General features: G+C 45.6%; 1 protein-coding gene across 2 annotated transcripts in view; it reads right to left on the reverse strand.

The window, feature by feature from the left end:
- Window positions 1–14,276: 14,276 nt before the first annotated feature.
- eng (endoglin) overlaps window positions 14,277–26,711 on the reverse strand; it is a 60,482-nt gene continuing 48,047 nt past the window's right edge. Inside the window, exon 13 of one of the 2 annotated variants that reach the window (XM_054756277.1) lies at window positions 14,277–21,292. In XM_054756277.1, coding sequence (XP_054612252.1) covers window positions 21,267–21,292 — 26 coding nt within the window. In that variant the 3' untranslated portion in view covers window positions 14,277–21,266. Of the gene's footprint in view, window positions 21,293–22,213; window positions 26,253–26,711 lie in introns of those variants that run through there. The other variant, XM_054756276.1, reaches the window with a different exon arrangement.

Genomic DNA, 26,711 nt, shown 5'->3' on the forward strand with positions numbered 1-26,711 from the left:
AAAAGTGTCGTTTCAGCAACTTGAAAAAAATGCGATTTCGCGACAATGCCGGCACTGTCGAAAGGGGTGAAAATCGACCCCTCGGAAAAGTTGGGTTTTTTGCCATCTTTGGGTCCTGCCGGGACCCCCGATGAATGTTTGGGGGGTTTGGCCCACCTCCCGGGGCGGAAAAGTGTCGTTTCAGCAACTTGAAAAAATGCGATTTCGCAACAATGCCGGCACTGTCGAAACGGGTGAAAATCGACCCCTCGGAAAAGTTGGGTTTTTTGCCATCTTTGGGTCCTGCCGGGACCCCCGATGAATGTTTGGGGGGTTTGGCCCACCTCCCGGGGCGGAAAAGTGTCCTTTCAGCAACTTGAAAAAATGCGATTTCGCGACAATGCCGGCACTGTCGAAACGGGTGAAAATCGACCCCTCGGAAAAGTTGGGTTTTTAGCCATCTTTGGGTCCTGCCGGGACCCCCGATGAATGTTTGGGGGGTTTGGCCCACCTCCAGGGGCGGAAAAGTGTCCTTTCAGCAACTTGAAAAAATGCGATTTCGCGACAATGCCGGCACTGTCGAAACGGGTGAAAATCGACCCCTCGGAAAAGTTGGGTTTTTTCCCATCTTTGGGTCCTGCCGGGACCCCCGATGAATGTTTGGGGGGTTTGGCCCACCTCCCGGGGCGGAAAAGTGTCGTTTCAGCAACTTGAAAAAATGCGATTTCGCGAAAATGCCGGCACTGTCGAAACGGGTGAAAATCGACCCCTCGGAAAAGTTGGGTTTTTTGCCATCTTTGGGTCCTGCCGGGACCCCCGATGAATGTTTGGGGGGTTTGGCCCACCTCCCGGGGCGGAAAAGTGTCGTTTCAGCAACTTGAAAAAATGCGATTTCGCGACAATGCCGGCACTGTCGAAACGGGTGAAAATCGACCCCTCGGAAAAGTTGGGTTTTTTGCCATCTTTGGGTCCTGCCGGGACCCCCGATGAATGTTTGGGGGGTTTGGCCCACCTCCCGGGGCGGAAAAGTGTCCTTTCAGCAACTTGAAAAAATGCGATTTCGTGACAATGCCGGCACTGTCGAAACGGGTGAAAATCGACCCCTCGGAAAAGTTGGGTTTTTTCCCATCTTTGGGTCCTGCCGGGACCCCCGATGAATGTTTGGGGGGTTTGGCCCACCTCCCGGGGCGGAAAAGTGTCGTTTCAGCAACTTGAAAAAATGCGATTTCGCGAAAATGCCGGCACTGTCGAAACGGGTGAAAATCGACCCCTCGGAAAAGTTGGGTTTTTTGCCATCTTTGGGTCCTGCCGGGACCCCCGATGAATGTTTGGGGGGTTTGGCCCACCTCCCGGGGCGGAAAAGTGTCCTTTCAGCAACTTGAAAATATGCGATTTGGCGACAATGTCGAAACGGGTGAAAATCGACCCCTCGGAAAAGTTGGGTTTTTTGCCATCTTTGGGTCCTGCCGGGACCCCCGATGAATGTTTGGGGGGTTTGGCCCACCTCCCGGGGCGGAAAAGTGTCGTTTCAGCAACTTGAAAAAATGCGATTTCGCGACAATGCCGGCACTGTCGAAACGGGTGAAAATCGACCCCTCGGAAAAGTTGGGTTTTTTGCCATCTTTGGGTCCTGCCGGGACCCCCGATGAATGTTTGGGGGGTTTGGCCCACCTCCCGGGGCGGAAAAGTGTCCTTTCAGCAACTTGAAAAAATGCGATTTCGCGACAATGCCGGCACTGTCGAAAGGGGTGAAAATCGACCCCTCGGAAAAGTTGGGTTTTTTGCCATCTTTGGGTCCTGCCGGGACCCCCGATGAATGTTTGGGGGGTTTGGCCCACCTCCCGGGGCGGAAAAGTGTCGTTTCAGCAACTTGAAAAAATGCGATTTCGCGACAATGCCGGCACTGTCGAAACGGGTGAAAATCGACCCCTCGGAAAAGTTGGGTTTTTTGCCATCTTTGGGTCCTGCCGGGACCCCCGATGAATGTTTGGGGGGTTTGGCCCACCTCCCGGGGCGGAAAAGTGTCGTTTCAGCAACTTGAAAAAATGCGATTTCGCGACAATGCCGGCACTGTCGAAACGGGTGAAAATCGACCCCTCGGAAAAGTTGGGTTTTTTGCCATCTTTGGGTCCTGCCGGGACCCCCGATGAATGTTTGGGGGGTTTGGCCCACCTCCCGGGGCGGAAAAGTGTCCTTTCAGCAACTTGAAAAAATGCGATTTCGCGACAATGCCGGCACTGTCGAAACAGGTGAAAATCGACCCCTCGGAAAAGTTGGGTTTTTTGCCATCTTTGGGTCCTGCCGGGACCCCCGATGAATGTTTGGGGGGTTTGGCCCACCTCCCGGGGCGGAAAAGTGTCGTTTCAGCAACTTGAAAAAATGCGATTTCGCGACAATGCCGGCACTGTCGAAAGGGGTGAAAATCGACCCCTCGGAAAATTTGGGTTTTTTGCCATCTTTGGGTCCTGCCGGGACCCCCGATGAATGTTTGGGGGGTTTGGCCCACCTCCCGGGGCGGAAAAGTGTCGTTTCAGCAACTTGAAAAAATGCGATTTCGCGACAATGCCGGCACTGTCGAAACGGGTGAAAATCAACCCCTCGGAAAAGTTGGGTTTTTTCCCATCTTTGGGTCCTGCCGGGACCCCCGATGAATGTTTGGGGGGTTTGGCCCACCTCCAGGGGCGGAAAAGTGTCCTTTCAGCAACTTGAAAAAATGCGATTTCGCGACAATGCCGGCACTGTCGAAACGGGTGAAAATCGACCCCTCGGAAAAGTTGGGTTTTTTGCCATCTTTGGGTCCTGCCGGGACCCCCGATGAATGTTTGGGGGGTTTGGCCCACCTCCCGGGGCGGAAAAGTGTCCTTTCAGCAACTTGAAAAAATGCGATTTCGCGACAATGCCGGCACTGTCGAAAGGGGTGAAAATCGACCCCTCGGAAAATTTGGGTTTTTTGCCATCTTTGGGTCCTGCCGGGACCCCCGATGAATGTTTGGGGGGTTTGGCCCACCTCCCGGGGCGGAAAAGTGTCGTTTCAGCAACTTGAAAAAATGCGATTTCGCGACAATGCCGGCACTGTCGAAACGGGTGAAAATCAACCCCTCGGAAAAGTTGGGTTTTTTCCCATCTTTGGGTCCTGCCGGGACCCCCGATGAATGTTTGGGGGGTTTGGCCCACCTCCAGGGGCGGAAAAGTGTCCTTTCAGCAACTTGAAAAAATGCGATTTCGCGACAATGCCGGCACTGTCGAAACGGGTGAAAATCGACCCCTCGGAAAAGTTGGGTTTTTTGCCATCTTTGGGTCCTGCCGGGACCCCCGATGAATGTTTGGGGGGTTTGGCCCACCTCCCGGGGCGGAAAAGTGTCCTTTCAGCAACTTGAAAAAATGCGATTTCGCGACAATGCCGGCACTGTCGAAACGGGTGAAAATCGACCCCTCGGAAAAGTTGGGTTTTTTGCCATCTTTGGGTCCTGCCGGGACCCCCGATGAATGTTTGGGGGGTTTGGCCCACCTCCCGGGGCGGAAAAGTGTCGTTTCAGCAACTTGAAAAAAATGCGATTTCGCGACAATGCCGGCACTGTCGAAAGGGGTGAAAATCGACCCCTCGGAAAAGTTGGGTTTTTTGCCATCTTTGGGTCCTGCCGGGACCCCCGATGAATGTTTGGGGGGTTTGGCCCACCTCCCGGGGCGGAAAAGTGTCGTTTCAGCAACTTGAAAAAATGCGATTTGGCGACAATGCCGGCACTGTCGAAACGGGTGAAAATCGACCCCTCGGAAAAGTTGGGTTTTTTGCCATCTTTGGGTCCTGCCGGGACCCCCGATGAATGTTTGGGGGGTTTGGCCCACCTCCCGGGGCGGAAAAGTGTCCTTTCAGCAACTTGAAAAAATGCGATTTCGCGACAATGCCGGCACTGTCGAAACGGGTGAAAATCGACCCCTCGGAAAAGTTGGGTTTTTTGCCATCTTTGGGTCCTGCCGGGACCCCCGATGAATGTTTGGGGGGTTTGGCCCACCTCCCAGGGCGGAAAAGTGTCCTTTCAGCAACTTGAAAAAATGCGATTTCGCGACAATGCCGGCACTGTCGAAACGGGTGAAAATCGACCCCTCGGAAAAGTTGGGTTTTTTGCCATCTTTGGGTCCTGCCGGGACCCCCGATGAATGTTTGGGGGGTTTGGCCCACCTCCCGGGGCGGAAAAGTGTCGTTTCAGCAACTTGAAAAAAATGCGATTTCGCGACAATGCCGGCACTGTCGAAAGGGGTGAAAATCGACCCCTCGGAAAAGTTGGGTTTTTTGCCATCTTTGGGTCCTGCCGGGACCCCCGATGAATGTTTGGGGGGTTTGGCCCACCTCCCGGGGCGGAAAAGTGTCCTTTCAGCAACTTGAAAAAATGCGATTTCGCGACAATGCCGGCACTGTCGAAACGGGTGAAAATCGACCCCTCGGAAAAGTTGGGTTTTTTGCCATCTTTGGGTCCTGCCGGGACCCCCGATGAATGTTTGGGGGGTTTGGCCCACCTCCAGGGGCGGAAAAGTGTCCTTTCAGCAACTTGAAAAAATGCGATTTCGCGACAATACCGGCACTGTCGAAACGGGTGAAAATCGACCCCTCGGAAAAGTTGGGTTTTTTGCCATCTTTGGGTCCTGCCGGGACCCCCGATGAATGTTTGGGGGGTTTGGCCCACCTCCCGGGGCGGAAAAGTGTCGTTTCAGCAACTTGAAAAAATGCGATTTCGCGACAATGCCGGCACTGTCGAAACGGGTGAAAATCGACCCCTCGGAAAAGTTGGGTTTTTTGCCATCTTTGGGTCCTGCCGGGACCCCCGATGAATGTTTGGGGGGTTTGGCCCACCTCCCGGGGCGGAAAAGTGTCCTTTCAGCAACTTGAAAAAATGCGATTTCGCGACAATGCCGGCACTGTCGAAACGGGTGAAAATCGACCCCTCGGAAAAGTTGGGTTTTTTGCCATCTTTGGGTCCTGCCGGGACCCCCGATGAATGTTTGGGGGGTTTGGCCCACCTCCCGGGGCGGAAAAGTGTCGTTTCAGCAACTTGAAAAAATGCGATTTCGCGACAATGCCGGCACTGTCGAAACGGGTGAAAATCGACCCCTCGGAAAAGTTGGGTTTTTTGCCATCTTTGGGTCCTGCCGGGACCCCCGATGAATGTTTGGGGGGTTTGGCCCACCTCCCGGGGCGGAAAAGTGTCCTTTCAGCAACTTGAAAATATGCGATTTGGCGACAATGTCGAAACGGGTGAAAATCGACCCCTCGGAAAAGTTGGGTTTTTTGCCATCTTTGGGTCCTGCCGGGACCCCCGATGAATGTTTGGGGGGTTTGGCCCACCTCCCGGGGCGGAAAAGTGTCGTTTCAGCAACTTGAAAAAATGCGATTTCGCGACAATGCCGGCACTGTCGAAACGGGTGAAAATCGACCCCTCGGAAAAGTTGGGTTTTTTGCCATCTTTGGGTCCTGCCGGGACCCCCGATGAATGTTTGGGGGGTTTGGCCCACCTCCCGGGGCGGAAAAGTGTCCTTTCAGCAACTTGAAAAAATGCGATTTCGCGACAATGCCGGCACTGTCGAAAGGGGTGAAAATCGACCCCTCGGAAAAGTTGGGTTTTTTGCCATCTTTGGGTCCTGCCGGGACCCCCGATGAATGTTTGGGGGGTTTGGCCCACCTCCCGGGGCGGAAAAGTGTCGTTTCAGCAACTTGAAAAAATGCGATTTCGCGACAATGCCGGCACTGTCGAAACGGGTGAAAATCGACCCCTCGGAAAAGTTGGGTTTTTTGCCATCTTTGGGTCCTGCCGGGACCCCCGATGAATGTTTGGGGGGTTTGGCCCACCTCCCGGGGCGGAAAAGTGTCGTTTCAGCAACTTGAAAAAATGCGATTTCGCGACAATGCCGGCACTGTCGAAACGGGTGAAAATCGACCCCTCGGAAAAGTTGGGTTTTTTGCCATCTTTGGGTCCTGCCGGGACCCCCGATGAATGTTTGGGGGGTTTGGCCCACCTCCCGGGGCGGAAAAGTGTCCTTTCAGCAACTTGAAAAAATGCGATTTCGCGACAATGCCGGCACTGTCGAAACGGGTGAAAATCGACCCCTCGGAAAAGTTGGGTTTTTTGCCATCTTTGGGTCCTGCCGGGACCCCCGATGAATGTTTGGGGGGTTTGGCCCACCTCCCGGGGCGGAAAAGTGTCGTTTCAGCAACTTGAAAAAATGCGATTTCGCGACAATGCCGGCACTGTCGAAACGGGTGAAAATCGACCCCTCGGAAAAGTTGGGTTTTTTGCCATCTTTGGGTCCTGCCGGGACCCCCGATGAATGTTTGGGGGGTTTGGCCCACCTCCCGGGGCGGAAAAGTGTCGTTTCAGCAACTTGAAAAAATGCGATTTCGCGACAATGCCGGCACTGTCGAAAGGGGTGAAAATCGACCCCTCGGAAAATTTGGGTTTTTTGCCATCTTTGGGTCCTGCCGGGACCCCCGATGAATGTTTGGGGGGTTTGGCCCACCTCCCGGGGCGGAAAAGTGTCGTTTCAGCAACTTGAAAAAATGCGATTTCGCGACAATGCCGGCACTGTCGAAACGGGTGAAAATCAACCCCTCGGAAAAGTTGGGTTTTTTCCCATCTTTGGGTCCTGCCGGGACCCCCGATGAATGTTTGGGGGGTTTGGCCCACCTCCAGGGGCGGAAAAGTGTCCTTTCAGCAACTTGAAAAAATGCGATTTCGCGACAATGCCGGCACTGTCGAAACGGATGAAAATCGACCCCTCGGAAAAGTTGGGTTTTTTGCCATCTTTGGGTCCTGCCGGGACCCCCGATGAATGTTTGGGGGGTTTGGCCCACCTCCCGGGGCGGAAAAGTGTCCTTTCAGCAACTTGAAAAAATGCGATTTCGCGACAATGCCGGCACTGTCGAAACGGGTGAAAATCGACCCCTCGGAAAAGTTGGGTTTTTTGCCATCTTTGGGTCCTGCCGGGACCCCCGATGAATGTTTGGGGGGTTTGGCCCACCTCCCGGGGCGGAAAAGTGTCGTTTCAGCAACTTGAAAAAAATGCGATTTCGCGACAATGCCGGCACTGTCGAAAGGGGTGAAAATCGACCCCTCGGAAAAGTTGGGTTTTTTGCCATCTTTGGGTCCTGCCGGGACCCCCGATGAATGTTTGGGGGGTTTGGCCCACCTCCCGGGGCGGAAAAGTGTCGTTTCAGCAACTTGAAAAAATGCGATTTCGCGACAATGCCGGCACTGTCGAAACGGGTGAAAATCGACCCCTCGGAAAAGTTGGGTTTTTTGCCATCTTTGGGTCCTGCCGGGACCCCCGATGAATGTTTGGGGGGTTTGGCCCACCTCCCGGGGCGGAAAAGTGTCCTTTCAGCAACTTGAAAAAATGCGATTTCGCGACAATGCCGGCACTGTCGAAACGGGTGAAAATCGACCCCTCGGAAAAGTTGGGTTTTTTGCCATCTTTGGGTCCTGCCGGGACCCCCGATGAATGTTTGGGGGGTTTGGCCCACCTCCCGGGGCGGAAAAGTGGCGTTTCAGCAACTTGAAAAAATGCGATTTCGCGACAATGCCGGCACTGTCGAAACGGGTGAAAATCGACCCCTCGGAAAAGTTGGGTTTTTTGCCATCTTTGGGTCCTGCCGGGACCCCCGATGAATGTTTGGGGGGTTTGGCCCACCTCCCGGGGCGGAAAAGTGTCGTTTCAGCAACTTGAAAAAAATGCGATTTCGCGACAATGCCGGCACTGTCGAAAGGGGTGAAAATCGACCCCTCGGAAAAGTTGGGTTTTTTGCCATCTTTGGGTCCTGCCGGGACCCCCGATGAATGTTTGGGGGGTTTGGCCCACCTCCCGGGGCGGAAAAGTGTCGTTTCAGCAACTTGAAAAAATGCGATTTCGCGACAATGCCGGCACTGTCGAAACGGGTGAAAATCGACCCCTCGGAAAAGTTGGGTTTTTTGCCATCTTTGGGTCCTGCCGGGACCCCCGATGAATGTTTGGGGGGTTTGGCCCACCTCCAGGGGCGGAAAAGTGTCCTTTCAGCAACTTGAAAAAATGCGATTTCGCGACAATACCGGCACTGTCGAAACGGGTGAAAATCGACCCCTCGGAAAAGTTGGGTTTTTTGCCATCTTTGGGTCCTGCCGGGACCCCCGATGAATGTTTGGGGGGTTTGGCCCACCTCCCGGGGCGGAAAAGTGTCGTTTCAGCAACTTGAAAAAATGCGATTTCGCGACAATGCCGGCACTGTCGAAACGGGTGAAAATCGACCCCTCGGAAAAGTTGGGTTTTTTGCCATCTTTGGGTCCTGCCGGGACCCCCGATGAATGTTTGGGGGGTTTGGCCCACCTCCCGGGGCGGAAAAGTGTCCTTTCAGCAACTTGAAAAAATGCGATTTCGCGACAATGCCGGCACTGTCGAAACGGGTGAAAATCGACCCCTCGGAAAAGTTGGGTTTTTTGCCATCTTTGGGTCCTGCCGGGACCCCCGATGAATGTTTGGGGGGTTTGGCCCACCTCCCGGGGCGGAAAAGTGTCGTTTCAGCAACTTGAAAAAAATGCGATTTCGCGACAATGCCGGCACTGTCGAAAGGGGTGAAAATCGACCCCTCGGAAAAGTTGGGTTTTTTGCCATCTTTGGGTCCTGCCGGGACCCCCGATGAATGTTTGGGGGGTTTGGCCCACCTCCCGGGGCGGAAAAGTGTCGTTTCAGCAACTTGAAAAAATGCGATTTCGCGACAATGCCGGCACTGTCGAAACGGGTGAAAATCGACCCCTCGGAAAAGTTGGGTTTTTTGCCATCTTTGGGTCCTGCCGGGACCCCCGATGAATGTTTGGGGGGTTTGGCCCACCTCCTGGGGCGGAAAAGTGTCCTTTCAGCAACTTGAAAAAATGCGATTTCGCGACAATGCCGGCACTGTCGAAACGGGTGAAAATCGACCCCTCGGAAAAGTTGGGTTTTTTGCCATCTTTGGGTCCTACCGGGACCCCCGATGAATGTTTGGGGGGTTTGGCCCACCTCCCGGGGCGGAAAAGTGTCGTTTCAGCAACTTGAAAAAATGCGATTTCGCGACAATGCCGGCACTGTCGAAACGGGTGAAAATCGACCCCTCGGAAAAGTTGGGTTTTTTGCCATCTTTGGGTCCTGCCGGGACCCCCGATGAATGTTTGGGGGGTTTGGCCCACCTCCCGGGGCGGAAAAGTGTCGTTTCAGCAACTTGAAAAAAATGCGATTTCGCGACAATGCCGGCACTGTCGAAACGGGTGAAAATCGACCCCTCGGAAAAGTTGGGTTTTTAGCCATCTTTGGGTCCTGCCGGGACCCCCGATGAATGTTTAGGGGGTTTGGCCCACCTCCCGGGGCGGAAAAGTGTCCTTTCAGCAACTTGAAAAAATGCGATTTCGCGACAATGCCGTCACTGTCGAAACGGGTGAAAATCGACCCCTCGGAAAAGTTGGGTTTTTTGCCATCTTTGGGTCCTGCCGGGACTCCCGATGAATGTTTGGGGGGTTTGGCCCACCTCCCGGGGCGGAAAAGTGTCCTTTCAGCAACTTGAAAAAATGCGATTTCGCGACAATGCCGGCACTGTCGAAACGGGTGAAAATCGACCCCTCGGAAAAGTTGGGTTTTTTGCCATCTTTGGGTCCTGCCGGGACCCCCGATGAATGTTTGGGGGGTTTGGCCCACCTCCAGGGGCGGAAAAGTGTCCTTTCAGCAACTTGAAAAAATGCGATTTCGCGACAATGCCGGCACTGTCGAAACGGGTGAAAATCGACCCCTCGGAAAAGTTGGGTTTTTTCCCATCTTTGGGTCCTGCCGGGACCCCCGATGAATGTTTGGGGGGTTTGGCCCACCTCCCGGGGCGGAAAAGTGTCGTTTCAGCAACTTGAAAAAATGCGATTTCGCGACAATGCCGGCACTGTCGAAACGGGTGAAAATCGACCCCTCGGAAAAGTTGGGTTTTTTGCCATCTTTGGGTCCTGCCGGGACCCCCGATGAATGTTTGGGGGGTTTGGCCCACCTCCCGGGGCGGAAAAGTGGCGTTTCAGCAACTTGAAAAAATGCGATTTCGCGACAATGCCGGCACTGTCGAAACGGGTGAAAATCGACCCCTCGGAAAAGTTGGGTTTTTTGCCATCTTTGGGTCCTGCCGGGACCCCCGATGAATGTTTGGGGGGTTTGGCCCACCTCCCGGGGCGGAAAAGTGTCGTTTCAGCAACTTGAAAAAATGCGATTTCGCGACAATGCCGGCACTGTCGAAACGGGTGAAAATCGACCCCTCGGAAAAGTTGGGTTTTTTGCCATCTTTGGGTCCTGCCGGGACCCCCGATGAATGTTTGGGGGGTTTGGCCCACCTCCAGGGGCGGAAAAGTGTCCTTTCAGCAACTTGAAAAAATACGATTTCGCGACAATGCCGGCACTGTCGAAACGGGTGAAAATCGACCCCTCGGAAAAGTTGGGTTTTTTGCCATCTTTGGGTCCTGCCGGGACCCCCGATGAATGTTTGGGGGGTTTGGCCCACCTCCCGGGGCGGAAAAGTGTCCTTTCAGCAACTTGAAAAAATGCGATTTCGCGACAATGCCGGCACTGTCGAAACGGGTGAAAATCGACCCCTCGGAAAAGTTGGGTTTTTTGCCATCTTTGGGTCCTGCCGGGACCCCCGATGAATGTTTGGGGGGTTTGGCCCACCTCCCGGGGCGGAAAAGTGTCCTTTCAGCAACTTGAAAAAATGCGATTTGGCGACAATGTCGAAACGGGTGAAAATCGACCCCTCGGAAAAGTTGGGTTTTTGGCCATCTTTGGGTCCTGCCGGGACCCCCGATGAATGTTTGGGGGGTTTGGCCCACCTCCCGGGGCGGAAAAGTGTCCTTTCAGCAACTTGAAAAAATGCGATTTCGCGACAATGCCGGCACTGTCGAAACGGGTGAAAATCGACCCCTCGGAAAAGTTGGGTTTTTTGCCATCTTTGGGTCCTGCCGGGACCCCCGATGAATGTTTGGGGGGTTTGGCCCACCTCCCGGGGCGGAAAAGTGTCCTTTCAGCAACTTGAAAAAATGCGATTTCGCGACAATGCCGGCATTGTCGAAACGGGTGAAAATCGACCCCTCGGAAAAGTTGGGTTTTTTGCCATCTTTGGGTCCTGCCGGGACCCCCGATGAATGTTTGGGGGGTTTGGCCCACCTCCCGGAGCGGAAAAGTGTCGTTTCAGCAACTTGAAAAAATGCGATTTGGCGACAATGCCGGCACTGTCGAAACGGGTGAAAATCGACCCCTCGGAAAAGTTGGGTTTTTTGCCATCTTTGGGTCCTGCCGGGACCCCCGATGAATGTTTGGGGGGTTTGGCCCACCTCCCGGGGCGGAAAAGTGTCCTTTCAGCAACTTGAAAAAATGCGATTTCGCGACAATGCCGGCACTGTCGAAACGGGTGAAAATCGACCCCTCGGAAAAGTTGGGTTTTTTGCCATCTTTGGGTCCTGCCGGGACCCCCGATGAATGTTTGGGGGGTTTGGCCCACCTCCCGGGGCGGAAAAGTGTCGTTTCAGCAACTTGAAAAAATGCGATTTCGCGACAATGCCGGCACTGTCGAAACGGGTGAAAATCGACCCCTCGGAAAAGTTGGGTTTTTTGCCATCTTTGGGTCCTGCCGGGACCCCCGATGAATGTTTGGGGGGTTTGGCCCACCTCCCGGGGCGGAAAAGTGTCGTTTCAGCAACTTGAAAAAAATGCGATTTCGCGACAATGCCGGCACTGTCGAAACGGGTGAAAATCGACCCCTCGGAAAAGTTGGGTTTTTAGCCATCTTTGGGTCCTGCCGGGACCCCCGATGAATGTTTAGGGGGTTTGGCCCACCTCCCGGGGCGGAAAAGTGTCCTTTCAGCAACTTGAAAAAATGCGATTTCGCGACAATGCCGTCACTGTCGAAACGGGTGAAAATCGACCCCTCGGAAAAGTTGGGTTTTTTGCCATCTTTGGGTCCTGCCGGGACCCCCGATGAATGTTTGGGGGGTTTGGCCCACCTCCCGGGGCGGAAAAGTGTCCTTTCAGCAACTTGAAAAAATGCGATTTCGCGACAATGCCGGCACTGTCGAAACGGGTGAAAATCGACCCCTCGGAAAAGTTGGGTTTTTTGCCATCTTTGGGTCCTGCCGGGACCCCCGATGAATGTTTGGGGGGTTTGGCCCACCTCCAGGGGCGGAAAAGTGTCCTTTCAGCAACTTGAAAAAATGCGATTTCGCGACAATGCCGGCACTGTCGAAACGGGTGAAAATCGACCCCTCGGAAAAGTTGGGTTTTTTCCCATCTTTGGGTCCTGCCGGGACCCCCGATGAATGTTTGGGGGGTTTGGCCCACCTCCCGGGGCGGAAAAGTGTCCTTTCAGCAACTTGAAAAAATGCGATTTGGCGACAATGTCGAAACGGGTGAAAATCGACCCCTCGGAAAAGTTGGGTTTTTTGCCATCTTTGGGTCCTGCCGGGACCCCCGATGAATGTTTGGGGGGTTTGGCCCACCTCCCGGGGCGGAAAAGTGTCGTTTCAGCAACTTGAAAAAATGCGATTTCGCGACAATGCCGGCACTGTCGAAACGGGTGAAAATCGACCCCTCGGAAATGTTGGGTTTTTTGCCATCTTTGGGTCCTGCCGGGACCCCCGATGAATGTTTGGGGGGTTTGGCCCACCTCCCGGGGCGGAAAAGTGTCCTTTCAGCAACTTGAAAAAATGCGATTTCGCGACAATGCCGGCACTGTCGAAACGGGTGAAAATCGACCCCTCGGAAAAGTTGGGTTTTTTGCCATCTTTGGGTCCTGCCGGGACCCCCGATGAATGTTTGGGGGGTTTGGCCCACCTCCCGGGGCGGAAAAGTGTCGTTTCAGCAACTTGAAAAAATGCGATTTCGCGACAATGCCGGCACTGTCGAAACGGGTGAAAATAGACCCCTCGGAAAAGTTGTGTTTTTTGCCATCTTTGGGTCCTGCCGGGACCCCCGATGAACGTTTGGGGGGTTTGGCCCACCTCCCGGAGCAGAAAAGTGTCATTTCAGCAACTTCACAGCCCTAGGCCTGACAAAATGGCCAAAAATGTACCCGTCAGAAAGGTGCCGTAGGCCTTCAGGCCCACTCATGTGGATCTTGCAAAATATGAGTGTGTAAAGTCAGAGGTTCTGGCAGTGTTCTGGTCTTTGTTTTCAGCAGAAGACACTTTTCGGTTTCCAATGTCCAATCTCCATTGTTTTCTAATTCCAATCCAATTCATCTTTTTGAAAGGCTTCTTGTCGTCTGTAGTAGGAGTTGGCGTCTCAAGCAGCTGAATTATGTACTCATCAGGAGGAATTCACCCAGTTTGACCTCTGCAGGGATGTGACGTTGTTTTTCTGCACACATAGGACTTTGAATGTAAGCTTCAATATGCAGCTCTCACGATTGACTTCCAGTCGAGGCTTTGACCACAAAAAGACATTATTCCACCCCACAACACATTTTCTGCTGTGGCAAACCCAAGCATACCGCATTAAGAAATCACTATTGGGAAATTTTTGAGAATGGAGTTGAAAACTCACAAAAATGATGGCTGACCATGTGATAAGCTCACACCGGAGATGCCTTTATTCAATTAACCGCTGAGTGCTCGGTCAAATAGCAACAGCTGTGGCTGTAAGTAACCTCTATATATTATTTGCAAGCAGGCTATAATTGGAGAGACTGGAGACTGTTATGAAAATTTGAAAATTCATTGCATATAACATCTTTTTTTTAACTTTAATAATGATTTGGAGTGCATGAGAAAGTGGAATGGAAACAAAACTGTGATTTTGGCTCAAATAACAGTAACACAGCAAATAACAGCTGATGTCTCTAATTAGCATCGGGTCAAAAAGCATTAGCATTAATATAGTAGCTGTGTTTGTAATTTTTCATAGCTGATGTAATTTTTTTTTTACATCTACCCGATGGCAGTCTTGCATTTGAATCATCAGGACTGATCAGCATCCAGCAGCTTTATCTACCTCTGCATGTGCTTTAAAATGTTGTTTGCACCACTCAGCTGTAAGCCGCACACACACAAATTTAGAAAATTGTAGTGAAATCAGATAATATGATGATATTTCCTAAAATGGGAGTAAAATTACAATATTTTTCACCATAAAAATAAATTAATTATGAAAGCCCTGTGATTGACTTACCATTAACATACTGTTAACTGTTACAGACTATAATGCTGGTGAGCACAGCACAGCTTATCATTGCAATTGCTATGAAAAAAACAATAATGCCCATAATTGGAAGAAAAATTTTGTTTCTGTTAATGATGAACTGATTGTTGAGTCCCAGCATTGAAATTATCATCGTATTCAATTCTAAAGCTGCACATGCGTTTTAAAATGTTAAAACGGTCTTCCTAAAGGCTGAAAGCTAATTTCCCTCTCATAAAACACTTCCTCTGTCTACCAAATGTAACCTTTTCAAAAAGAAAAAGCTACATCTTCTGCAAAAAAAGGCAAAACAAGCGAAGGAAAGGACTACATTAATTAAAAGTAAAGGGCAAATCATTTTTTATGTACGTGGCTCTAGCTGTCGTGCTCTGCGCTGCACTTCACTGGTCGAAGGTAGCCGTGCCACATGACTCCTGGACCTTCAGCTGACAATGGACTAGAATAGGGACATCAGTCTGACCCAAACAAGCACGAAGGTAATTAGTTTTCATTTATTTACCTTATCCAGGACAGTTTACGATTAAGATTCACTTTCCCCAAAAACATTAATTGTGATTTTTTTTTTTTTTTTTGCATTAACAGCAATCCAATAAATCCAATAAGATGGCTTTGATGTCATTCACACCATATATTTTACATGTTGACACTTACAATATTTCATTTTCGCCTTTATTTTGTTATTTACTTTTGGTTCACTTCCTGTGTGGAAAGAAAGGAAGGTGTTGGAAAACATATCAAAAAGCAAAGCAATAAATAATGGCACTATAAACGTTGCAGTGTTACGCAAAAGGAATAAATACAAATTCAAAAATGTGAAAATAGGAATGATTGTTCATTAGGGAATAAAACAAAGTGCATAAAAAAACACGGACGACTGTGACTTCCAGCTGCATGAAGTCTGATTTCCTTGATGTCATCTTCAATATTTGTCCAGTCCCTTGATGCCTTTGATTAGAAGTACTTCATTAAACTTGTTGTTGATTTTGCAGTTGCTGCTCCAAGTGTCTTGAATTTTCCCCTGCTTCCTGAAGTATTGTGCTTTCTTGCATGTTGTCAGATGCCCGCTGACATCGACCTTTGTACCTTTCAGCTTGCTTCTCTTCCTCAGCAATTGGTGGACTTTGTTGATTACAGGTGTCTCTATGATTGTCTTTATGATTCTGGGTATTATCAATTCTGTTTAGGAATTATTATTGTAATTATGATTGAGTCTAATAGTTCAATGCATCATCAGTCTAATTGCTTCCCATTGAGGCCTTCACAATACACACGCTCCCCCTCCATGACACTCACATAGCACAATCATAGTTGTGCAACACGTACAGACGACCGATCAAGTTCTCACTCATACAGGCTTAACTCTCACTTCTACACAAACGTAACTTTCACTTCCTTACAGGGGCGGGGCAACCGCTTTATAGACTCTGTGTACCTTCATTCTGGGATCTTCGTCGATCTTCCTCAATGATGATGGAATCCAACGCTGTTACCAAATATATTGCTCCTATTTTTTTTAATACAATTTGAGAACCTTTTATATTGTGTAACCATTGACTACTTCTCCGACAGCAATGCGATCCCAAGACCGGGAAGAAGAAGCATTAGCTTTTACTGTAGAATCGGGTGCTACAAATGATTGTACTGCCTCGCAGTGAGAACGGAATACTTTCCAAATTAGGTGAATTTTCCTTGTACAAACTGCGGACTAAAAAAAGCATGTTTACTATTCTGCACGACACCTCATCTCCTTGGCTTGTTCCACTGTGACACTTTTAAAAGGTAATAGCTTTTTCTCCCCACAATTGTTGACTTTGGGGGTGTTAGTTTGGGCAAATACCAGAGCTTTTAAAAGCAACCATGGCGCAAGAGGGTGGAATAGCTAGAAAGCTCTTTGATCATGGATTGCCAATAACAAATAAACCAAGGTCTGCAAGGTGTTATAATTAAAGCTTAGCAAAGGCGCAAAATGAGCACACAGTATCATTTTAGCAATTCTGCCAAAAAAAGCTACAAAGTATGTCTGGTGTTTGCTGAGTTGTTGATAACCAACAACATAATATCTTTGCTTTCTGTTTGGGAACGCTAACATCGCTAAGCTTTAAGCTTCCAGCGGCCATAATTCATCTTTTATCTCCATACAACGGTGCACAGACAGTCGTGCTGCTTCTAACCTTTCCACAAGCTCGCCACTTTCAGGATATTTAAGCCTACGCGGGGAAAAAAGCAGCGGCGGCAGCAGCAGCGGGCAAACAACGTCCTCCGCCCCTTACAGATTGGGATGACTTTGATATTCCCCGGGCACGGGACCCAAGGTGGCGGGATTAAAAGGCTTTTATTCATCGTGACCTTTTGCTTGCCATCTTCCCTCAGAGAAATCTCCTCGCTTCCGTCTCCCGCCACGTCGGTGACAGGCCATTCCCGCCAAAATAAAAGGCCAAGTGGGTCGACTGACACAAAGTCAATACTTTTCTGCATGGTTCTTGTTTGGGCAACGTCACATGATAACCTCTACGGTCTTGTTGTTTTTGGTGATTGGAAGCTGAAACCTATAGTCTGATTGGAATCACCACTGTTGGCTGACTGATAGCATCTCCAGCTGTCATACAAGTGTAAAAAGAAGTTAACCACTAGGAATCGGAACGTGCAAAAAACACGACATTGAAAAACGATGTTGATGACATTTTTTGTCATCCTCATGAACCAGAAAGTAGGCAGATACGGTAACTAGCAAACGAATGCCACTGCTTTTTTTATGTCAGCATATTTTCTGTTCCTGTTTCTGTTGTCGCAAAAGAGCCGGCCTCAGGATGCTAATGGTAGGGTCCCGACTACTTTTTTCCAACCATCTTATGTCATTTTACATGAACCACAAAGTAGCTTGCTGGCTAAAAATTGGATAAGCAAACGCTCATCGTCTTTAATGATCAAATTGTCATACAAGAGTAGAAAGAAGTTAACCACTGTTAGTAATAAAATGTAAAAAATAAATCAATCAAAGGAACAAAATTTTGTTTTGATCGCTGTTTGCTGGTTAGTTAGCCGTCTATGCAAATAGCTACGCTACTATTTTCATGAAACTTTTTGTCGTCTCCACGTTTTTTGTACCCCCCATTCCGGAATTCAAATGGTAGCACGTCTTACGCCATGTTCCTTAAACCAGGAAGTAGCCATCTAACTAACTTTTCAGTCAAGTGTTCCCCCATCCCACAATGCAAATGTTAGAGCCCCGCCCATCAATTCCGAACATCGCTTTTCTTTGCTGAATTTATTTTCTGTTGTTGTCGTTTTAGTCCAGAATGCAAATGCTGTCAACTCATAAAGTCTTACATCATTTTCTATGAACCAGGAAGTAGCCAGCTAACCAACGTCAGGATTTCACAATTGTTTTTCCACTTTTGTCGGTGGAATTTCCCTTTTTTGTCGTTTTCAGTTTCGATGGAAATGTACCCCTCCGTTCCGGAATGCAAATGGTACAGTCCAGCTCGTCTCAGGTCATTCTCCATCAACCAGAAAGTAGTGCGCTAACATCGCGACAAAAACACAGATTGATGATGTTTTCACTTTTGGTGGCAAAATTTCAGTCATGATAAAACGTTTCTTCCAGCCTTAGAATGCACCTGTTGAGTCCTAACGTTTTATGTCATTTTTATGTCATTCTTGGTTTATTTGCCATAATTACCTACTAATGCGAACACTACGAACAAACAGCCCACTTCACAATTTTTCATGTAACTTTTGTGTTTAAGCGTGACCGTAAACCGGAGCGCACACTGTTGCATGAACTACCTCTCACCTCTACAATGTGGTCAATGTCATGATCTTTGTCGCTTTTCTTGCAGGAATTTACTTTCTATTTTTGTCACTTTTGTGAACTGTTCTTCCATCTTAAAAAACATCAAAACAGATAAAAAGTGTTCGGGATTATTGAGCCTGTGCCTGCAATAAAAGCCTGTTGTTTTGGCGATCAAGTCTGGTGGTTGCGTGTCTCACCGAACATTACAGTGACATTAGAGACACCTAGTGACCAGTGTAGAATACTACACAACGTCTTTGCGTCTTCTGAATGCCTTCTATTTGTGTTTTAGTTCATTTAGCCTTTTCAATGCTTGAAAATGCCAAAAAAGGCAAAAAATACATCAAATTTGGCTAAATATGCATACTTTTGACTATTAGTAGAATGCATTCAACCACGAAACAGCTTGATTTATGAATTAATCTAGTTTTGAAACGCCGGGAAGCTGCAAAACTCGAGTGGCGAGGGATGGCAATACAACTGTATTGCCATCTACTGCCTCTTTCGTGTCAGAGTGCACACCGTTGTAGCCACAAAGTGGTTGGACAAACAAACAAAAACACCAATCTCGCTAGTAACTTCATTCCTAAATGAAATATTTGCATACTTTGAAGAATTTGACGGCTTTAATGCAGGGAAATGTGACAGTCACACACAGTTATGTTGTTTGCGTCAGCTGATCTGCATGATTTCGCAAGAGGAAGCTGTCAAGTGCGCGACACATGCACATCTCCTTCATCTCTGTCTCTTTGCGGTCACACCAGCGTCCATTTCAACACGCATTATCTTTTCTGCTTTTGGTGGGGGACGCTTTCATTTGTAATTGTCCGATTGGCCACTAGCACTTTTATCTGTGAGTCCAGCTCGCCTCCATCCGCCATGACCAATCTACACCACCAGCACCACCTCCTCCCTGCGCACACAAAGCCCACCCCTCATTCGTTTTCATTAAGCCAACTGCAGCTAAATAGCGGCAGCTTTGTTTACAAGGCGGCTCGGCGGCCTCGGCATTCCGCGCACGTCTTTACAGCCAGTCGGTGGTTTATCTCAAGCTGCACTTACTGCTTTCTTCATTTACATTTGTGTGTATGTGTGTGTGTGTGTGTGTGTGTGTGTGTGTGTTTTGTCCACACTTATTTACATATCTGCCTTCACAGAGAAGAGGCGTATCAGTTAAATTGACTTTTAAGCTCATTGCAATCAAACTAACAGACATAAGGGAACAATAATAAAGATTTGGGTCGAAACTGAAACTTGTGAATTCACTTTTAACTAAAGACTGCCAGGTACAAATGTCATTTTGCCGCAAGCACTGTTATTGGTATTATTTTCTCTATATTATTCTATGTATTTCCTATTACTTATTAGCAGTTTTCTACTTTCTCATCTTTATTATTTGTATCATTATTAACTAATTACCAATTACTCATCAAACCATTTCTACCAGTGAACAACGCAAACAACCGTAAATAACAGGTTTTTTTTGTCCTTTTCATTCACTTTAAAAATGTTAAACACAGACTGTGAACAAACTATTCACTGAAAAGGGGAGAAGGCGTAGGATTAAATAAGATCTTCTTCTTTCTACCGCTTTTTGGACATGTTGAATCGTGCAAGTGTAAATATGTGATGTACTATTATGTAAACAGCTGTGCATGTTCAAGAAATAAATTATTTATTTATTTTTTTTTAATATTTTGATGTATTTTATATTTTATCTGTTCATTTTGTGCTGTTTGTAACTATTAATTTTTCGACTTGGACTTATTTACATACAATTTTACAATTTATTTTATATTTATGTGTTATAGTTTTTTTATTTATGTATTTATTGCTATTATATACAGTAATTATTATTATCTGCTTAGATTTATGTTCTTGCATACCTTTTTTGTTCATGTTATTTTCATCATTTTTAGCCTTTTTTATTATTTTTTGCTGTTTTATACACTATTTCATATATATATATATATATATATATATATATATATATATATTTAATTATAATTTATTTACCTATTTACCTGTTTTATCAATTTGAATTTATGATGTGTTATTATTTATTTGTCTTGTCTTAGTTTATATTATATAGAATTATTTTTATTTTCATTATTTTATTGTGTTTACTTCATATTTTTATTATATTTTTACATGTATATTTTTGTTCTGGTTTATATTATATCGATTTATTATTTTATTGATGTAATTTATGCACTGTTCTTTTTCTCCTGCTATTATTTTCTACTTAGCTTATCAGGTATGGGTGTCTTTGTGTCGCCGTGGCAACGACAACAGGTTATCATCTGCCCTCCACTGCACACAGTGTCATTATTTCATGGCAGGAAAGAATGAAAGCCTATAACGAGGTGCATTGTGGTCTTCTACTTGCCACACAAGAAACAGCAGCATTTGGTGGTCGGTCAGTGTAGTCCAATGTCCATAATAAGCTCTGCTTCTTCCTGCTCCTTTTTGGACATCTTGATTTGTGCAAGTGTAAGCATGTGGTGTACTTCAATGGAACACCGTTAAGCATGTGAGAAATAAACGAATCCATTCATTCCATCTTCTGTTATAATCCGTCTATTTACTTCCATCCAAATGGAATTATAGTCACTCATTTTACTGTGCAGCAACTTTTTTAACTGCAGTGCAATTTTGTGCGTTATTTGAAAAGTCCAATTGAAGGAATTTCTTTTAAAAATGACACTGAAAATTATTGAAATGCTAAAAATTTGTTTCAGGTAAATAATCAAATAAATAAAGCTGGTAAATGGGTCCAAAAAAGGGGGGGGGGGCATGTCCTATGTTTTTCCTCAATAGGAATTTGCAGCTTTTTAAATATTTTTCGTCAAATGGGTGTTTCGCAAACGTGGCACAATCGCATCGCCTTTATCTGTTGATATACTTTGTAAGAAGATCAACTATAGACTATTACTATTTATTGGGGGTCCTCATTTTCTCCCATGGCTGAACCTGTCCTTCTATACTGTACGACACCTTGCCTCGCGCCTCCATTTTGTGTGCTACCGCATTGTGTCACCTGCTTTGTGTCCGAATAGAAAAATCTCCATTGAAATCCGGCTGCTCTCTCTTACCTCTTCATACCTCACGTTGTTATACCCTCCAGCTGTGTATAACAAAAACGCACAATACACCTCAATAGAAATACAGAACACACACCCACACACACCCACACACACCCAGTGTAGGGTACATACAGTGCGTCGTGTGCAAGGCCAAATGACAACAGTCCTATAAGAAGAAGATGATGACAATGGTTCTCCATAATTCATTGTTCACCTTGACTGCAGGCTTCTGTAACAACATGACACACAATATGTTAATGAAAGGCTGCCTGGCTTTCAAAATAAGAGCGCGCATATTATTCATAACAGCATGTGACTCATTGTGTGTGAGAGGCCAGACCCACTTCATGATGGGAAGTACTGTAAATGTCCTTCTCTTCGTTTCACATCAAGTGTCCATAGATATATGTTCACTTCCTGTATTCTAAATCAGTCAAAGTATTGTTATTATTATTATTATTATTATTACTATCATCCCTGTTTTTTTATTTATTTTTATTTTCTTCTTTATTCAAAAAAAAAAAGTTCTTCTTCTTTCCCCTGCTAACTACAAACATGACTTCAACCTTTGCGTAAAACGAGAAACCAGACTTTTCTTCGTCTCTCCCAAAAAAAAAACAACTTATTGTTTTCTGGAAAAATCTACAGTTCTTGATTTTATCTTCTTTTTTTTTAAACAGTACCACTTTTCTTAATTTTGCAAGTCAAACGCAAAGCATGATATTTGTTGAATTTCTGTGTAACACAACAAACAGGACTATTTGATTTCCATGTAAAATGACAAACCTTTTTTTCTTCATCTCTTTAAAAAAAAAACTTTTTCGTCTTCTGGAAAAAGCTATAATTCTTGATCTTATTGTTTTTTTTAAATATGAGTTTTCTTAATTTTGCAGCTGAAACGGCAAACACGAGTTTTTCAGAATAACGATAAATATGTCCTTTGTTTTGCGTTCATAAAAATATTCGTTTTTTTATTTGTTTTGCATATTTTTTGTATAAAAACAACAATCCTGACTTGTCTTAGTAATATGACTTTTTGAATAACAATTCATCTCGAAATTCCAAAACAAGAACTACTTGTTTTTCGAAAAAACAACGTTTTTGTTTGAATTTAGTCATTTTTTTTACATGAACAAATATGACTCATTGGTAAAGTCATAATCATTTTATTAAGATGATATTCATACAAAATCTGTAGTCTTTCACAAACAAACATAGCAATACACGCCGTTCTTTGAGTACTGTCTCGACATATTGACACTTGAAAACAAACAAAAACATGTATGGTGTATAGTTTGTTTAAACCATGACTTCATTTTGCAGAAAAAAACTGGATTGGAGACGAGGTAACAAAGACATCCGCTGTCTGAATGTTTTACACTTGAGTATGTGTGTTGGACAATGAACACAATGTCAGGATATCGTGTCTTTGGACAACAGGGGGCTCCGAGAAAAAGGGGGTCAAAAATCAAGCGGATGTGACACAAGACACTGTGAGCACAATGTAATCTAAAACAAACAAAAAAGTAACTATACAAACAAAAACAAATCTCGTGCATTGGATAAGTGCCTTCATTAGGGTTGGTCCCAATTCTTCGAATGGAGGAAATAATAGCACAGTTATCCAACACTTGTACAAAACAACAATATATAGACATACATACGTTAGACGGGTCTTCTATGTGTCTTGATACAATCATTAGTGTGGCGTCAGTTTTACAGCAGCGCATGTACACAGCTCCGTATAAATGATTAACATCTTCAACGACAAACATTTGAATGCAAACAATACAATGAAGCATTTGTGTATCAACAACATTATCAACATATCCATGTCCTGCCCACCCTTAAGCCCCGTCCCATCATATTGCACAAATACTCAAGTGGCAATTTATACTGGCCCTCTTCAATCCATGACATATTATACATAAACACACACACACACACACACATACGAAGAAACGTACTGGCATTGTGCGGTGAGAGGGGCGGAGCTTCACAACTTCCATGCAAATGATGAAGACAAACAAAATAAATGGTCGCCCTCCAATAAAAAGCACAGGCCTACCAAAAAGGTGTGATTTTTGTCCTCCCCTCCCAGTTCATTTTCCGAATGAACACCGAATATGATGTTTTTCAGGTAAACAACAAGTGAGAATGTTGTCTTTCGGAGAAACAACGAATACGACTTTTCACCGTGTTTTGCGGATAAACAACGTATGAGAATGTTGTTCTTTGAGAAAAAAAGGAACATGACTTTTCAACATTTTTGGGCTAATCAACAAACAAGAATATAGTTTTTCAGAAAAACGACGAATACAACTTTTCGTCATTTTTTTGCAAATAAACGATGAATGAGACTGTTGTTCTTTGAGAAACAAGGAATATGAGCTTTTACCGTTTTTTTTTAAGAAACAATGACTGCGAATATTGTTTTTCAGAGTAACAGAAAACGTCACTTTTTTTAAAATTAGAACTTTTGCTCCTTTTTTCGGAAAAAACACCATATGACTCGTTAGCTATTTGGAAAAATGTTACATGATACGAGTATGACCTTTTTTGTTATTTGGAAAAACAGCAACTATGAACGTCCTTCATTTTGTGGACAAGCACGTATGACATTTCTGGTTTTACGAAAAAACAAGTATTACGTTTTCCGCGACAGAGACAAATGTGACCGTTGATAATATTTTGGGAAAAAAATATACAGTATATCAGTCTGTTTTCGGAAAAACAACTATGATGTTCATTAGACAAATGTGCATTTTTTCTGGAAGAAATACAACACATATAACTTCTCTTCGTTCTTTTTTTCTTTTTTAAAACAGGTATGACTTTTGTTTTACAAAAAATGTATGATTTTTTTTTTTTCATTTTCCCACAAACAACATGCCTTATAACACGATATGCCACATATGACTTCTTACTTCTTGGAAGAACAACAAATATGACATTTCTTTGGCTCTTTCGGGGGGAAAAGCAGAAAATATGACTTTCTTTGATTTTGCGGAAACGCAAGTATGACGTTTGTTGTTTTACAAAAAAAAATACTTTAAGAAATTAGACATTTAAAATGATTTAAATATTACTTGTTGTCGAAACACAATTTTTTCGTAGTTTTTTCGCAAAACAACAAATAACAAATATATCTCTTTTTTTCTTCATTTTCTGGACAAAACAAAAATTTCTTAAAAAAAAAAAAAAGGACGCATACGGTCTGCGTGTTGAATGGTAAAATCAACCATTATTACTTTTTTTCTCCAGAACGACAACAAATACAATTTTCCTTTGTTTTTGACAAACAATTATGCCTTTTCTTAATTTTTTGGAAAAAATGGTGTTCCCTTTTTTTTTTTTGCAAAAAAAACAACAAATATAAATTTTTTCGAAATGACAACAAACACTATTTTTCTTATTTTTTTGCCAAAAACATCAAAGATTTCTTACTTTTTGGAAGAAGGGGAGGGGGCGAACAGCAAATATGACTTTCCCTCATTTTGTGGAAAAAAACAGTATGACATTTATTGTTTTACAAAATAACTATTTAACAAAAAAATTGTTTAAAAAATGAGTACATAAAATTTTTGAAATATTAATTTTTGCAAATTAAAAAAATATATTTTTCTTTCTTTTTTTTGGTGAAATAAAAAATATTTCATGTCTCTGTTTTCTTCACTTTTTGGATAAAACAAAAATGTGTCTTTTTTTTTTTAAAGAACGAATATGGCTTTTTTTTCTCCTAGAAAATGTGTCTTCATTTTTCGGAAAAACAACCCACGTTACATTTTTTTTCCGGAGTGACAACAAATTCAATTTTCCTTTGTTTTTCATTGAAAAGTAATTATAATACTAATTAATTCTAATAATTATAAAATAATTGTTCTGAAAAACGATAATGATGGTGGTTTGTTTTAAAAGCATAAATATGAGATTTTCTGTAACTGTTTTTTGTCATTCTTAAAAAAAACAACAAATACCACTTTCTTCCGTTATTCGGTTAAAACAAACAAAAACAGCAACAACAAATAAAAATCACCATTGCTTTTCGTTGGAAGTTTGACAATGGAAAACACTGATCTCACGCCAGATTGGTACGAGTGTAAAGGCTGGCTGTATGAGGAAGCAGTCAGAATCTGCTGCTAACGTCCATGAACATGGACATTAGGTCAACTGGCCGAGAACAACACAAGCATATCGCAGGAAGTGACACGTGACAACAGGTCCAAATAAAAAGTGTTAAAACAATGTAGCATGTTTGCTGCTTCTGTCCAGCATTAGCACCGGGGCGGCTGACTGGGGGGTGGGTACAGCACCTGTATGCTTTGGGCGTGCTATGTGACAAATGCTACATTAAAAAGGGGGAAAAAAGTGGATAGATGTGCTTGCTACCTTTGAAGCATAAATAATCCTTCATTGTCGTTTTGCACAGTAAGGACATAGATTAGATGTTGTGTTAGCATGAAATTGCTAAACTACAAACATGTGACGTCAACTTCGGGAAAAGCAGCGACAGCTCAGAGGTAGAAATTGACCTCTAAAGCAAGAGCAATACCTCTTAAAGCGAGTGTTTCCTAACTATTCGGACTATACGGTTTTGATGTGTTGGTTGTGCTTCATCTCCCGTTCCGACTATTATTGCGCTGCGATCGCACCGGCGCAATTCGCGGAGGAATGCGGTGAATTTCCTGCTCGGCTCATGGGGGGATATGGTTTGTTTTTCCTGTTGATGGGAAGCCAATTTAATTTTTTCTTCCTCTTGCCCTCTTTAACTTCCTGTCTAGAATGGCTTTAAAGAGAGGCCGCAGAGGTGAGCATCACACGGCATCCATTAAGACGTTGTGTGGGCTGTCAAACACCCCCCGCCTCCTCCCCCTCCCCGACACCCGTGCTTGTGTGTCAAAGATGAGGGCTGTGCTTTTTAATCTAAGTCGGGAGGAAACAAGAGCGTGAAAACCCATATTGGTGAATTTAAGGGGGAGATGCTGATTGCTGCTGGTGGGAGGTTGATGGGTGGTCACCCTCATCTCATGCCATGCTGCTGGTGGGTGTGCTCTGGGTGCTTCCGATGCTGGCGTTGGCGCTACTGTTCTCAGAGGGGGACGGGTTCGACGACACGGGTTGTCGCTTGGCTCCTGAGCAGGGACATCCGGAAGGAAGAGGGGAGGCCATGTCCAGTCCAGTTGGGTAGCCTAAATTAAGCATTATTATTATTATTATTATTTTTACCTCCGCCAAGCAGGAAAACCAGAGGTGGTGCTTTGATTGCCGCTGGTTTGTTTGTGTGCATCCAACCATTTTCTACACCACTTCTCCCCATTAGGGTTGCAGGGGTATGCTGGAGCCTATCCCAGCTGACTTCTGACCCTGGACTGGTCGCCAGCCAATCGCAGGGCACATATAGACAAACAACCATTCACACCTATGGACAATTCAGAGTCTCCAATTAAGCTAACATGTATGTTTTTGGAATGTGGGAGGAAACCGGAGTACCCGGAGAAAACCCACACACGCACGGGGAGAACATGTAAACTCCACACAGTCGAACCCAGGTCTTCCCGATCTCCAGACTGTGACTGTGTGGCCAACATGCTAACCACTTGACCACCCTGCGGCCTCTTTGCGTGCAGGATAACGCAAAAACTACACAA

Source organism: Dunckerocampus dactyliophorus, chromosome 17 (assembly GCF_027744805.1).
Source record: "Dunckerocampus dactyliophorus isolate RoL2022-P2 chromosome 17, RoL_Ddac_1.1, whole genome shotgun sequence".
In the NCBI taxonomy this organism is placed as follows: Eukaryota; Metazoa; Chordata; class Actinopteri; order Syngnathiformes; family Syngnathidae; genus Dunckerocampus; species Dunckerocampus dactyliophorus.